Source organism: Protopterus annectens, chromosome 11.part0 (genome assembly GCF_019279795.1).
Source record: "Protopterus annectens isolate FY-2018-M chromosome 11.part0, PAN1.0, whole genome shotgun sequence".
Lineage (NCBI taxonomy): Eukaryota > Metazoa > Chordata > Ceratodontiformes > Protopteridae > Protopterus > Protopterus annectens.
Genome location: NC_056745.1, coordinates 950,119,521 through 950,134,498, shown reverse-complemented (window position 1 = coordinate 950,134,498; position 14,978 = coordinate 950,119,521). Strand labels below are relative to the sequence as shown.

General features: G+C 42.4%; 1 protein-coding gene across 2 annotated transcripts in view; it reads right to left on the bottom strand.

Moving 5' to 3' along the window:
- Positions 1 to 6,939: 6,939 nt before the first annotated feature.
- Positions 6,940 to 14,978, bottom strand: part of SUV39H2 (SUV39H2 histone lysine methyltransferase) — a 1,013,666-nt gene continuing 1,005,627 nt past the window's right edge. For both annotated transcript variants that reach the window (XM_044088331.1, XM_044088332.1), the window contains one exon: positions 6,940 to 7,088. In XM_044088331.1, coding sequence (XP_043944266.1) covers positions 6,982 to 7,088 — 107 coding nt within the window. In that variant the 3' untranslated portion in view covers positions 6,940 to 6,981. The remainder of the gene's footprint in view (positions 7,089 to 14,978) is intronic.

The window sequence follows — 14,978 nt, the reverse complement described above, 5'->3', positions numbered from 1 at the left end:
GTAAGTTTTGGCGTGGAGTCGGAGGTAGACGCGGGCCGAGGATGTCGGTCCCGGTCTTTTCGTTTCTTGGGAGTTTGCGATGTCGGAAGCTCAGACGGCATTGTATAGGCAAATTTTTCGCCGAAAAAATCTTCAGCGAACTCCGCCCAGCGCCTGAGAGTGCGCTTGTTGAAGCAAGCACAGGCTACACAGGCCGAGACGTCGTGGTCTGGGCCAAGGCAAGGAAGACAGTAAGAGTGGAAATCCTTATGAGGTATTTGTTTACCACAAGAAAGACAATTGTTAACTTTTTCAGTAATTTCTGACATCGGCTGAGGCAAGAAAAGGTCCCCAACGGGGTACTTAGCTTTTGATGACTTCGAATCAAGAATACAGGAGCTGACCGACCGGCACTTGCGAACTGCTTCTGCTTCGGGCACCGCGCGGCAAGAAAGACTGAAGAAAATGGCGTTGGCTGATGCTTATATACTCCAGCCGCTCTGACGTCGGAGAGAAATGCGACATCAGCCGACGTCGGACCCAGACTTTGGAATCCGGCCGACCGAGGGCTGCCTGAGGCAGGACAACCCATATGTTATGACTGCAGTTGCATTCTTGAAGGACATCCTCGGGTACTTAGGTGTCATCAAGCCAGCCTTGATTTTTGAAACAGAGATAACTTTCCCTCCTTTGTTAAAAGGGCTGCTCCAACATTCAAAAAAGATAAAAATGAAGACACTGACATTAATGTCAGATGGAAGACAAAAATATCAATTGTAAAAGTAACTGTATGGTACAATAATATAACCTGCAACTATCTTGAACCTTATTTTTGTTTCTTTCCAAATAGCACAATATATAGACACTACATCTGTATTTCTGTTGAACATGTTTCTCCTAATAATTCCAATATAAGTATATAAGACAAACAAAACACACACACACAAACTTAAATAAGTACTTCATGCATGCTGACCTGCCACCTTTAAACTGTAAATGAGTATGTGCATCTAACAAAACTTGGGTGGCTCACAACAGTCTCTGCACACGTGACAAAAGGAAATGCAGCCTAAAAGGCGATTGCATGATTACCAGAAACAAACAAGACAGCTGTTAAGTTCCACAACTCCCATGTTGGAGCTCAGATAAATGGTTTGGTGGCCTTGCTAAATATTAAGATTATGCCACATACATTATTCACTTGTCAGGGCCTTTAAAATCATCTAGCTTAAGAAACCTACATGTCATAGAGGTTATCTGCTGTAAACGTCCAACAGTCTGCAAAAAACCTACCCAATTACTAATGAGAAGACTGTCATATTAATTTTAACATCTCAGCCTTTACTCAAAACTTAAGCAAAACGTGAGGTCACCAAATATGACATTAGCTCCCAAAGATATGTACTGCCATAAAATGTAATACTTCTGCTCAGGGCACATCCTCAGAGTAAGACCTGTCCTTCACATGGCAGTCTGCTGGCTGTGAATAAACGGTCAATTCCACCTAACCCTGCAAAATGCATTACATTACACCAGAGTACCCTTGCACTAGCGTAAATTACCACTCCTACATCATAGCAAATGAACAGACTGCCATCATTTGATAATAATACGCATGTATGAAGTCAGTTCAGCTGGGAAAACTACCAAAACAAGATTTGCTTGCAAGCACTCATGATTTTCTCCAGCATATTAACCCAAACTTCCTACATATTAATTTCACATAATTTACTGTTTGTAATCTGTAGTGTTCACCTTTACATTAATTACCCTATAATGATGCATAAAGTAATTCTGCAAGATTTCTGTTGCTCTCTTCACCAGGAAAGACCATACACTAAAACCAGCATCCTGCCTTGCATTAAATAGCTCATTTTAAAACTGTTGCTGTTTCTTTCTTTTGTTATTATGTCTGTTTCATAAAGTGTTTTTCCTTAACAAAAAAATCCTTCTACACATGTTGAACTAAGCCCTAAATTACAGAGATCACAAAATGGAACAAATGAATAATTCACAATTCAGGATGGAACCGTGTTTAGAAAAAAAGAACTTTGACACCACAACCATATGAATGGGTAGGAGTGGTACAGCAAGACAATGTGGCAAAGCACTCTGCATAAAAGGCAACATATCCATCACTCCCTGAAAACAAATGGCAGAGACTGTCAATGGACTGAAAAAGGGAAAAATCCCTATGTAAAAATGCCACCTACATACTTTTTCTACTATGGGGAAAGGTTGCAGGCTACCCGATGAAAATTACTGAAGCCTGTATTGCTAAGCAGGAAAATGCACCGTTTCAGAGGTGCAATGTAGTCTGCAGAAGAAATGGCACAGAAGAGTTCAGTGGATACACTGCTCCAGGAATGAAACTGTAATAAAATAATAGTACTACTGGATCTATAAAGAGAATGCTTCCTTGATGGGACCCATGAATATCAATCAGCAAAATTTTTCTGCAATTTCATTCCCATGCTCAAATGCAAGTATGCAGCTGAGAGACATATCCATTACGTTAGCTTGATCATCTACAGTGTCTGCAAGTTTGTTCTCCTGCTGCTACCCAGCAGCTACCTGCGAATCAATAACAAAGATGATGCGACACCCGAAGTGATGCACATGTATATACTTGGTTGACTTGAGAGAAATCCATCCCCCAGGGCTGAATGGAGGGCCTGCTCATCCACAGAAGGGCAGAGGGAAGGATATTTCAGATGAAACAGCTTCCTCCTCAGAGAACTGATAATGTCAGAATGATCAGTTACATCAAACTAGGTGTACTTTCTTTAAAGAGTTCTAAAGGACAGGACCAAGTCCAAAGCAGTAAAACCACAAAGCAAGACAGCAGCAGGAAGACCAAACCATGACCAGCCATCAAAACAGAGTGGTGGAGGACATCAAGCCAAAAACCTAGCAACAGTGATTGATAAAGGCTGTCAAGGGCAGACAAAGCAAACACCAGAGGCAGCTACAGCTAATCAGGGAAAGACTAACTGATGCCAGAACATCTGAAGACAATTCAACTGTCTCCCCCACGTATCTGGTGTTGTGAAACAAATTGCCAGGTTCAAAAACATAGAATTAAAACCTTTTGTGGAAGCCCCACTTAGAAGAATGTCTCACTCACAGGGGTGAAGGGCTCCATCAAACTTCATAGCTCCTACCCCCAAAAGGAACTTGGAGAACAAAGAACAGATTAAGAGGAGTTTAGCCCTTCCCTCCTATCAATAGACCCAAAGGAACTCAAGCAGTGAGGAAGTTAAGCTAACTGTAAAGTCACTGCACTAAAGGACTCCACAACAGAAATGCATGTGTCACACCAGGAAGTTCCAAACCCCGAAAAGGAAAGGAACTCCACAATAGGAAGGAATCAGCCAGCACAACAGGGTTGCATAATCAGCCTGGGCTAAGCCTCTGTCCTGCCACCCCCTCCCCCAAAAAAATACTAAGGGCTGAGAACTGGCCTGAGCAAGACAAATTAAAACAGCAGATGCCCAGCGGGTTACCCAAAAGAAGTTGGCAGACAAGGTATGAAGTATTTCACCATCCACAAAGAATCATTCTCACTTGAGCTCAACTAGGAGAACTTACAGCAGCTCTAAATCCTACCAACTGGACCCCAAAAGCAATTAATGGGAACTCAGAAAAACGGAACCCATCTGGAAAACAAAAGGACACATCAGCTGTCACCCTTCTCCTATACTCCCAGAACCTTGGCTAGTTCAGGGTGGAGTCTCAAGCAGCCCAAAAACTAAAGCAATCAACACCAAATGGAACCAAGGATTGAAAAATGTGTGTGTACTTCCTTGACTGTGGTTTGTCCCACTGACAACAGTGTGAGGATATCGCTGAAAGCCACTGTCAAACAAACATGTGGAGTTTCACTTTTTTCATTGCTGTGTGACCCTGGAGTTGGTACATATAAGTTTTGGGAGGTCAACAATTTTTTCCGTTGACGTTAAATAATCATGAACCTTAAAACAATTGCAACCATGAAAACAAGATATGTGGAACTAGCAGAAATGGAAATCTCACAAGGAGGTATGATATTACTAGAATGTTCCCTTTAAGGTCACTAAACCACTGGAATTAGTAGAGAGCCACAATTCCTGTTGAGATTCCCATTACTGGTTGCTGAAGCACTTCAAAGTAGTGCCTCATTCCTCAGCCATTCCAACTGTTACATGTGGGTGGATAGATGAGTGTATGTGTTTATGGAGGGGTTGGTGGCATACGACTATTATGGCTAATGAGCTAGTTCGTGATTAGCATATTGCAGATCACTGTTTCTAGAGAAATAAGTTGGAATATAGAAATCATGGAGGTTAGCCATTATTTGCCTGGGTTACTTATTAAACTTCGACATGCCACGCATGGCAGACCCTCCCTTACAAAGAAACTATAGCAGTGGTTTTGAGAGGCTCTCCATGACAACACATTCACTAGAATAAGAACGGCTTTGTGGCTTAAAGCACCAACTCCCAGGGATGAAGGGGAAGAACTCTGGGAAGGGAAGAGAGAAATTCAATACTTGGAAGCAAAGATATGAACTCACGAAGGGTCTACACAGACAGAACTCAAAGTAGAATCCCTTGCAAGGGGGAAGAATAACAGGCCTAGAGCTAATCACAGGCTCCCCAACAGGACGGGACCCCATCAAGCCAACCCCACTCACCAAGCACCAGCCACTAATCCCTCAAAGAGCAACAGGGACTGCAAGCCAAACATCAGCAACAGATACTGTGGAATCTCTCCCCCCCCCAACACTGCAAGTGGCTTTGAGAGACTTCATATGGAGGAGGCAAATCCAAAACCTCCCCACTTGTGCCTACCTGAAAAAAGAAGCTATGGCACCAATAAGAATGAAAACGACCTTGGCAAAGACTCTCCTAGCCACAACACCACGGACAAGATGAGCTCAAAGAAAAAAGTGGGAGGCAGGCAGCACACTGAGCAAAGAATAACTGAACACTAGCCAAGAAACATTTGAAGAAAATCAGTTATAGTAGGGATTTATAAAGCATCAGACCCCCCCCCCCCAAGCTGGCCTTATCAAGACGGTAGGCAGCACTCCTGAGGAAAGAATGCAGAGGGTTCAACTCCCATTAATCCCTTGCCAGTGTTACCTACTTTACATTTTGAGAATGAGGCTGCAAGACCCCCCAAATTTGAGATCAGCCACCCAGATGGTGGGATAGGGCACCTCCTGGCCATCCCCTGGCCTGGGTGGTGGAAGAACACATTTTAAATGCCCCCTTCCTAGAACTGTGGGGAAGACACTACCTGCAGCTGTACAGATCACAAACTACAGAGCAAGTAGCCTCCACAACCAAGTACTCTGCATAGTTAGGGGTAGGTGCAGGTCTCCAAAGCTTCAAGTTCCTTCCCCCAAAGAATAGGGATGACTGTATAGGAGTGGAACAGATATCATTCATCCATTAGCCAGAATGACTTCTTGTTCCTGAGAGAATCAGAAATTTGCAGACAGCATGAACCTACCTCTGGAAGGCCTAGGCACCAACAAACTCTCCAAACATGATCTCAAGCACAGCTCCAGTCCTATTGGTCCCATGAACAGCCTCCTTCCTCCACTTGTCATGCATTTCAGAAATGCAGCTTAATATATACAAAAAAAAAAAAAAAGAGGCAATGTGAAGGTCTGACCTTTTTACTGGCAACAGTAAAAATTAAACTCTGAACAGTGCAAGTTGCAAAAAATGACATATGAAGTTTGAGCAGACTAATGTAAATACAGTAAGTGTCATCGTAGCTGCACATCTGCTGATTAGAGCAGGAACCTTTTAGATACCAGATGCTGAACAGCAGAAAGAATAAATCAGTCCAAATGGCTCACCGATTAAAGCCCTAGAGGTTAGATCTCAGATTTCAATGCCAGAAGAAATAAAAGCAAACATTTTACTTAGAGAAATTTAAATAAACAATTTGACCTGTTCATGTTACAATATGGACTTGGGCACATCAGTCAGACAATTTTGTCCTTAAATGACCACTAAGGAGGGATGCACAGCTTCATTATGGCTTGTCTGCATGTGTCTATATATGACATGCCTACTTATGACTACAAGTAAGAATACTGAAAAAAATTTTAGCAGTGGAAAAGATGCAACACAGTCTTGTAATGGAGTAGAAAATATATGCACCATATCTTTCTTATGTGTGCTTCACCTTTCACCAGACAAATCAAGCCTGTCTAATAATTTCACCTCCCAGTATTCCAAAAAGGCCTTTGATAACTAACACAAACCAACTTCAAAATCAGTTTTCAGATGGGTCACTGTGCACAAGGGGTACTAGGCAACTTAAAGAGTGGCAATGTATTCCTATGTTGTCTCAAAAGCAAATAGATTTTCATACCAAACTTACATACATCTCTGTTACAATACACTGTTCTGCCAGTCAATGTACACTGTGCATAATCTGCCAGCTAATCAACTATCATTGCAAGTCACCACCTGAACAAATGGATTTGCTGGTGAATAGTTAAATCCTAAAATGGAAAACCATGGTCCAAGTACACTTGGGGATGGGGGTGCCCTTTATCAACAAAGCAAAATCTAAAACAAACACAAAACCTAAAAGCTTATAAATAAATCATGCTGGTGCTGGCAACACAAAGCCCAGCCACAAAGACAGTTTTCTAAAAAAAATCCCTAACAGAGTTAAAAACAAAAGGAAAGCCAAATCAGAAGCTTTTTTTAAAATTTTCTTTGCAATGAATCCCCTCAAACTTTTGCAGTTACATACTCTGAAGTTAATCTAAGGCACCTTTGGTACAAACTCCACTTCTGCAGAATGGGCTAATCTAGATACTAGAGAAAAAAAATAGACAAAAACAAATTCCAGGGAAACGTATGGTAAAAATTGGGGAAAAACTAGTTAGAATTAAATAAAAAATGTTATTTAAAATAGAATTTTATACAATATTTAAATTTCCCCTAACTAAAAACATAAAAGTAAACTGGAGCTTCATAGATGTTGCCTTCAGTTGAGATATCCCCTACAGGAAGTGGACCCACACTTGCAAACTGTCCTGGGTCTCTTTCTGGCTGGGCTAATATCAATGGAGTCCGTACTTAGGTCACCAGATCCTGTGTAAAAAACAAACAAAAGTAAGCCAATGAGATGGACAGAGTGAAGAAAAGAACATGAACACTAAAAATATTAGGCAGATTAACTAATCTCTAATATATTACATCTGATTACAGACAGTGAGTAAAACAAACCTTTCATCTTAAATTTTCAGTGGATTATCCGGTTAAATCTAGTTACGAAGGATGCTGAAAAAGTAATACACTACCACACATCTGTTCCATCTTAGGTGAAGTCTGTACCTGCCCTGAAGTACTTAACCATTCTGTAGTGGTGTCAAAAGTATAACAAATCAAAATCATGACTACCCAGAGATTAGATCAACAACTTGCTAACAAAGTCATGATGCAGAAAATGAAAATACTTACATCTGATAATACAGGTACCAAAAACACTTGCCAGTGTAGCGATCTTGGGAGAAACTTTCTAAAGTATGTGCATTTCAGGGTGATGATTTTCAGCCATAGGCACTTGGTTAAAGTACACATCCACAAATGCCAATATGACACTCACCAAGAGCAGTTTAGGGAATATGCTAGCTCTCAGAAACTGCAATTCTTCATCTATAGCAACTGGAAAAACTTCCTGAAATGTAACAAATTTCCTGTAAAAGACATTCATACAAAAAAAGAAATGATGTACTCACCATAACGTTCCATGTTTTGTTCATCTTCGCCTTCATTCTTACCAAGATGGGTTCGGATCCAATACTCGGATCAGACTCAGCCTTTATAACCAAGCTCGAGGTCTTCTACCACCTCGTGGCTAAACCCTATCCTAGCATGCACCAGGAAACCTCCCCAGATCTTGTTTGCAGTAACAGTAGTAGTATGAAATAATCACAGTTAAATATCTCAAAGTACAATGAAGAAGGCCAGAGATAATGATATCCAATTTTACCAACTCTGTCTTCCAGGAGTAAAAATGGCTGGGGAATGTAGGGTGGAATGTAAGAATAAAGGTGAATATGGACAACACACATGGAACATTATGGTGAGTACATAACTTTTTTGTGTGTTGTTGTGCCACTCACCTTCATTCTTACCAGGATGGGACAGCGTCCATAGCACCATCTTTCTTGGGTGGCTCAAGGGAGAATATTCTTTAGAATCGTGGAACCAGAAGAGGCCCTGTTCCTGGAGGCCAAATTGATTTTGCAATGAGTGATAAAGGTATATGGTCTTGTCCAAGTTGCCGCAGCACAAATGGTATCAATTGGTAGTTTACCCGAAATGGAGGAAGAGGTTGCAATGGCTCTTGTAGAGTGGGCTTTAACTCTTTTGGGGAGATCTCTGTTTTGAGACCTATACATGAAGGTTATGCAATCTGAAAGCCATTTTGAAAGTCTCACCTTAGAGACTGAAGTACCTTTACTTGAATCTGAAAAAGAGATAACTGGTCATATTTTCTAAAGTCCTTAGTCCTGTGTAAGTAGAAAAGTAATTGTCTATGCGCATCCAGTTGATGCAACATGTATTCTGCCTTAATCTCGGAATTTGAGTAAAAGACTGGCAGCTCTATAGATCGGTTCAAATTTGATTCTGAACATACTTTTGGCAAAAAGGAAGGGTTTGTTTGTAAAGACACCCTGTCTCTCTGGAAAAGCAAGTAGGGGGGGCTTTATTGACAAGGCTTGTAGCTCTGACACCCTCCTATCAGATGTAATTGCTATCAAGAGGATAGTTTTACATGTCAAAAACTTGAGTTCACAAGATGATGCTGGCTCAAACGGGAGTAAAATGAAACTAGATAAAACGAAATTTAACTCCCATGGTGCTGGAGGGTCTTTGACAGGTGGTCTTAATAACAAAGTACCTTTAAGAAAGGCTTTCCATAGTCTCTGAGACATAATACTGAGGCCAGATTCACCCAAATGGAAACAGGGTATTGCTGCTAGCTGAACTCTGGTAGCTGCAGCTGTGCCGTCATTGAATAGTTTTGCCCGAATTTCTAGAATGGAATTCACTGGGGCAGAAAAAGGGTCAATATGATTATGAGAAGCCTATAAGGAGAATCTTTTCCATTTGTTTCTATATATTGCATCTGTCAATGCTTTATGTGAGGAAATTAGGATGTGCTTAATTGATGATGAAAGGTTAGGAAACCTGGCTATAACTGGAATCAGAGCAGCCAAGTTGTCAATTAATTTGAGGGTCTGAAGGGAAGGGTGGACTGTTCCTGATGCATGCATCAAAAGGTCTGGAACCAGGTCCAGCAACCAAGGCTCCTCCTGAAGATGAGGCCACAGGAAGGAAAATCAAGTCTGATGAGGCCAGTGTGGAGCAATGAGTATCAAGTCCCTTTCCAAGAATTTGGCTTTCGGAAGTATTTTGGGTATTAAAGGAAAGGGGGGAAAAGCACAGAGTCCCGTGGGCCAATTGTGAACAAGTGCATCCCTTGGTGACTCCCCTGGAGGGGGGATAAGGGTAAAGTAGCTGCTGCATTTGGCATTCATGGATGTGGCAAAAAGGTTGCAGCAAGGCTGGCCCCATTTGCCGAAAATCTTTTCTGCTACTTACTGTTTTAGGGACCTCTTGTGAGGCATCAGAATTGCTCTGCTGAGTCTGTCCGTTATCACGTTGGATTTCCCTGGGATGTGTGTTGCTATCAGAAAGCATTGGGAGGAGGTCGCCCACTGCCATACTCTCACGGCCTCTCGATAAAGCGGGTAAGATCTGGTTCCTCCATGTTTATATACCATACAACTAACATGTTTGTCTGTCTGTAATGCAATAGTTCCCAGTGGAAAAGAATCCTGGAATGCTTGCAACGCTAAAAGCACCGCTCTCATCTCTAGGACAGTGATGTGCAAGTGGGCCCCGTGATCCTGCCAGGTGCCTTGGACTATCTTTCCCAGATAATGCCCCCCCCCCCATCTGAGAGGCATCCATGGTCACTGTGGAAGTACAAATTGTCTACCTAGAGTCACATAAGTGTAGTAAAGCCACCAAAGAAGGTCCTTTTTGCAAGTTTCTGTTATTATATTGTGGGACATCGGCAATTCCTGCATAGACCACTGAGTGGACAACAGCCACTGAAGAATTCTCATCTGTAGACGTGCTAATCAGAATTATTGCTGCTGCCACGGTCCTCAAGACTTTTAGGACTATCCTTGTTTGAGGCCTTTTCTTCGTGAGAAGAATTAGTCTGACGTCTTAGAACTTGAACTCTTTCTGGCGGAAGTCTGGCCATCATGCTCGTTGAATCCAATTCTGCTCCTATAAATACGACATGCTGAGAAGGCAGCAAGGCAGATTTCTTGTAGTTTATTGTAATTCCTAGGTGAGAGCAGAGCTGCAAGGTGAAGTCTCTTGGTTTTATTCGCAGATGCTCGGTGGTGGTGGTTAGGAGCCAGTTGTCTAAGTATGGAAACACCCGGAATCCTAAGCATTTCAAGTGAGCCGCGACTAATGCCATGTATTTGAACACTCTGGGGGCTGTAGTGAGACCAAAGGGCAGAATTCGAAACTGGTAGTGACTGGCTCCCAGCTGAAAGTGCAGGTGTCACCAGGATCGCCTGTCCATTTTCATGTGGTAGTACGCATCCTGGAGGTCTATAGAGCACATCCAATTGTCTTGTCCCAGAAAAGGGAGTATTGACTGCAGTGTTACCATCCGGAACTTGGACTTTCTTACTGATTTGTTTAAATTGCTGAGATCCAGAATTGGTCTCGAGTCCCCTGTTTTCTTTGAAACTAAAGAATCTTGAGTAAGTTCTGGATCCTATTTGGTCTGCAGCGACTGTCTGGATGACTCTCTTGTCTATTAACATTTGAATTTCCAATGTTGCCTGTTCCCTTTGACTGGGTGGAGTGTCTGAGATCTTTTCTGTTTGGGGTGGGGAAGGAAAAGGGTATGGAGTAACCTCTGGATATGATGCTTTGTACCCATTTGCCTTTTATTTGTTGCCAGGCTTCTGGGTACAAAGACAAGCAGCCTCCAGAGATGGACAGATGAGCCTCCTTTCAGGAGCGCTGAAAGGGCTTTCCAAAGGAAGATTCTCTGTCACCCTGATTCTGCGGACCCCCTCTGCCACATGGTCAGTGTCTTCCATTATTACTTCCCCCTCTGCCCTGGGGGAAGATTCACCACGTACGTCCTGGAAAGCTGTGATTTTCAGAACCACATTTTGCCACTTCCTTTCTGACCTTTGGAATAAGGTCTACTGGCATGGCAAAGACTCTTACGGCAGACGGCCTTTCCTTCTTGCTCACACCTGGTTAGCGTGTCCTTGACTTTGGGCCCGCACAGGGACAAGCCATCACAAAAGAAGATTTAAAGAGCTCCGTGAAATCACACAAGCGCATCCAAGAATGTCTCCTTAAGAAAATTCCTGAACCCGCTGCTCTACTTTCTCCATCCGCTGCATAAGAAATCAGTCTAATGGAGTAGTTGACAACTGAGTTTAAGGTAGAGAGCTGAGAGGAAATTATCTGAAACCCTTTCCGTTACTGAACCATGGACAGCATCTCAGAACTCTTTCAGGAGGTCTCACTGTAATCTAGTAAAATGGTTAAGGTAATTTAGCAATCTGAGGGCAAAAGTCGATGAAGAAAATATGCTCTTTCCATATTTGTCCACTGTATGAAACTCCTTGCTCTGTGGATGAACAGCAGAAGATGTCTCAGAATTCCTTCTTGGTTGCTGCCACCATCACCATAGCATCTACTGGGACTCCCTTAGTTAGAAAGGATTTGTCTGATGGGGGTGTGATAAATTTATATGACCACCTAGGAACAGGTTCCACTGAATCTGGAGACTCCCACACCTTTCGAGAAACTAGGTCCATAAATCAGTCGAAAGGTGGAGACACCCAAGTGGAAGAAGGGTGAAATCCGAAGGTCTTCTGGTATACAAACTCCTCTGTCGAAGGCTTGGTGGACTTCCAGCCTCCTCTCCTTCAGCTTCATCGAGGTCCGTATCAGAAGTGATGGACTTCTCTGGGGAGTCTAAATGCTTCCTCTTGCATAATCTCTTCCAAGGGACCTCTTCGGAGGAGTACTCTGGAGAGGTTTCAGAAGAGTGGGGGTGCCTTGTGGGGCATCCTGAGACCTAGAATCTCTGCATCCCTGTGGATACAAGGATATGGAGACAGACACTGGTGCTTTTGGGGGGGGGGGGGGTAGAACGTCCAGAGATGACTGTGGAGCGGTCTGTGAAGATATTACTCTCAGCACCTCAAAATCTCCCCGCCCCTGATCTGAGGATATCCCTAGATCTGAAAAAGTCAAGATAATCCCCAGAATCAAGGACGATGGACCCGAGGCTGAGATAGGAGTCGAGCTCACTCGAGCCGATGCCCCGAGAGAGAAGACCAGATCCGACAGCTGTCCGATCTGACTCGGCTCCCCAGACCTGAATGGGGAACTTCGGCTCCTAGACTCGTTGAGCTCCGATGGAGCAGAGGACGTTGGATCAATGGTCGGGTCCGCAGATCCCGTTATAGGTCTCTGATCCGATGGTTCAACTAATATCAGCTCAGGACATTCCGGCTTCGAAGTCGGATTGGAGGAGGAATAGGAGCAGAAGGAGAGGATGCGGTCGGATCCGAAGCCCTCTGGGTTGGATCAGATAACTTGGCCAGTTATGGTGTCATCAAAAGCCTCTGTACCACTCAATCCACATAATCATCAGATAGGCTCCTGGAAGACAGAGTCAAAAGGGGTGGAAACTTGGAAGGCTGTAAGACTGGTGACCTTAAGGTAGTGGAGAACTGCTCCAAGACAGAAGACTGGCTCTGAATCTTGAACTTTGCCAGCACCGTGACAGACTGTGTCAGAGCTGTAGATTTTTCGGATCTGACTGGCTTAGGATCCGGAGTGGAAATTTTGCAATTTTTTTAGATGGCTCAGATACAGCACTAGAAGAGGAAGATCTCTTCCCAGACTTGTCCGATTTTGTAGTGGGAGACTTGTCAACTTTTTGTTCTTCCTCTCCAGGAGAGCTCTATGGTTAAAGGAACGACAAACTGAGCAGGACTCCTGGAGATGGACAGCTCCTAAGCAACAGACAAATTCTGTGTCTATCAGTTAAGGACATTTTTTTGAAACTGGACCATTTCAAATCCTTATCCTTGATAGTAGGCATTCTGACAGAGAAGAGGAAAAAGATAGCTAGAGAAGTTTTTTTTTTTTTTTTCTAAACAGCAAAAAACTTTTAGCTATAGAAAAGGAAAAGAGGGCACAGCCCACTAACTTAAAAAGGCTATGCCCGGGAAAGGGAAAAAGGAAGAGAGAGCCTTCTCACTTAAATGGGTTAAAGGGAAGGCAGTTCTCTAACAAACTGTCAGGTACAGATAAAACAAGAAAAAGAGCCCTTTGACTTAAATGGACTATTTTAAGTTTTACAGTAAAAGCTGGGAGAGGGACAACAAGGCCTGGATGGAAGACGGAGGCCAAAAACAGCAAAAAAAAGCCACAAAAATGGAAATAAGCAAACAACTAATATAACTATTAGAAGAACAGTAAGGTAAAGAGTATAATAAGAATTATACTTAGCCAGAGCCAGTAGAACAAGCACCCAATCTTGTTTAGCGGCAAACAAGATCTGGGGAGGTTTCCTGGTGCATGCTGGGATAGGGTTTAGCCATGAGCTGGTAGAAGACCTTGAGCTTGGTTATAAAGGCAGAGTCAGATCTGAACCCATCCTGGTAAGAATGAAGGTGAGATAGGACAACATATATAGTATTTCTCTTGCCTTTTAAACTCATTCCATCCGAGTGACGCCTCCAGCTGCATCTACAGTTAACTCCTACTGACACCTCTAGGCGGCAAATATTGCTTGTTCATATTTGCATAAATAATTCCAAAACCATACCATGTACAAGGTTTTACAAGATTTCATCTTAAAGCTTACACAATGGCAATCTCAGCTGCATTAATATTGACTTCTGTCTAGTGTAGGTAAAGAGATATTAACTGTTGCTTTTATATTAATTTATATAGACAATTTTCAATTTTTTCTAAAATCTCAGCAACCAAGTAACACAGACAGATCTCATTAGCATCATACCAAAGCCTTCAGCTACATGAATAAAATGCTGCTGACAGTGTGTGTGTGTAACTTGAGAAATTGCTGAGATACTGTAATTTGTTTGCAAAGTATTACAAACATAATTGCTGTGTTTATTGTGAATTATAAAATTCAAATTAAGACCTAGAACCTAAAGAATACTGCCACTATAAAAATAGTTTGTGCTGAAGGGTTTGCCATTTAAACTTCTATCATAACCCCTATGGTTCCAAAGATACTAACACTTGTTTGAAATGTGAGAACAATTTGATTGTCAAAAGCTTAGGCTCAGCACACTGGAAGTTGCAGTGCAAACTTCTTCAGCTCCATTGGAGCAAATGAGTTAAGTAGGTATACAAAGATCTAAAATGAATTCCATACTCAAAATATGTTGAAATTAGGTTTGTTGGCCTGCATAAGAGTAAACCAATAAAGGAAAAATGAAAAGGGCAGAATGCAGGAGTGGCTCATGGAGCAGTTACTGCCATCTTGTGAAAGCTGGTGTGCGCTGTTCTGTTGCTTTGATTGTACCAATGGTAGTTTTATTAACTAAAAGTACTTCGCTTTCTGTAATTTATCTTGTTTTTTCACTTATTTTGCTGCAACTTTCCTTCTAAGCATCGTGTTCCTTCTATTGAAGAAAGGGGAAAGTGTATGTAACCCTCATTCCATTCTTGTGTACAGGGGGCTTTAGCTACACAAAGGGTTTTTCCAGATTAAACCTATTGAGAATTTCTCCTCACACCCCTGCTGCAGTAAAACGGATGTAAATAGCAAGCTGCTGCAAGCACTAAGAGGTCACACATTGCTCTGAAGATGCAAGGATATGCTTTGCTAATCTTTCTGTGACGTACGTGGACAGAAAAACATTACTATTT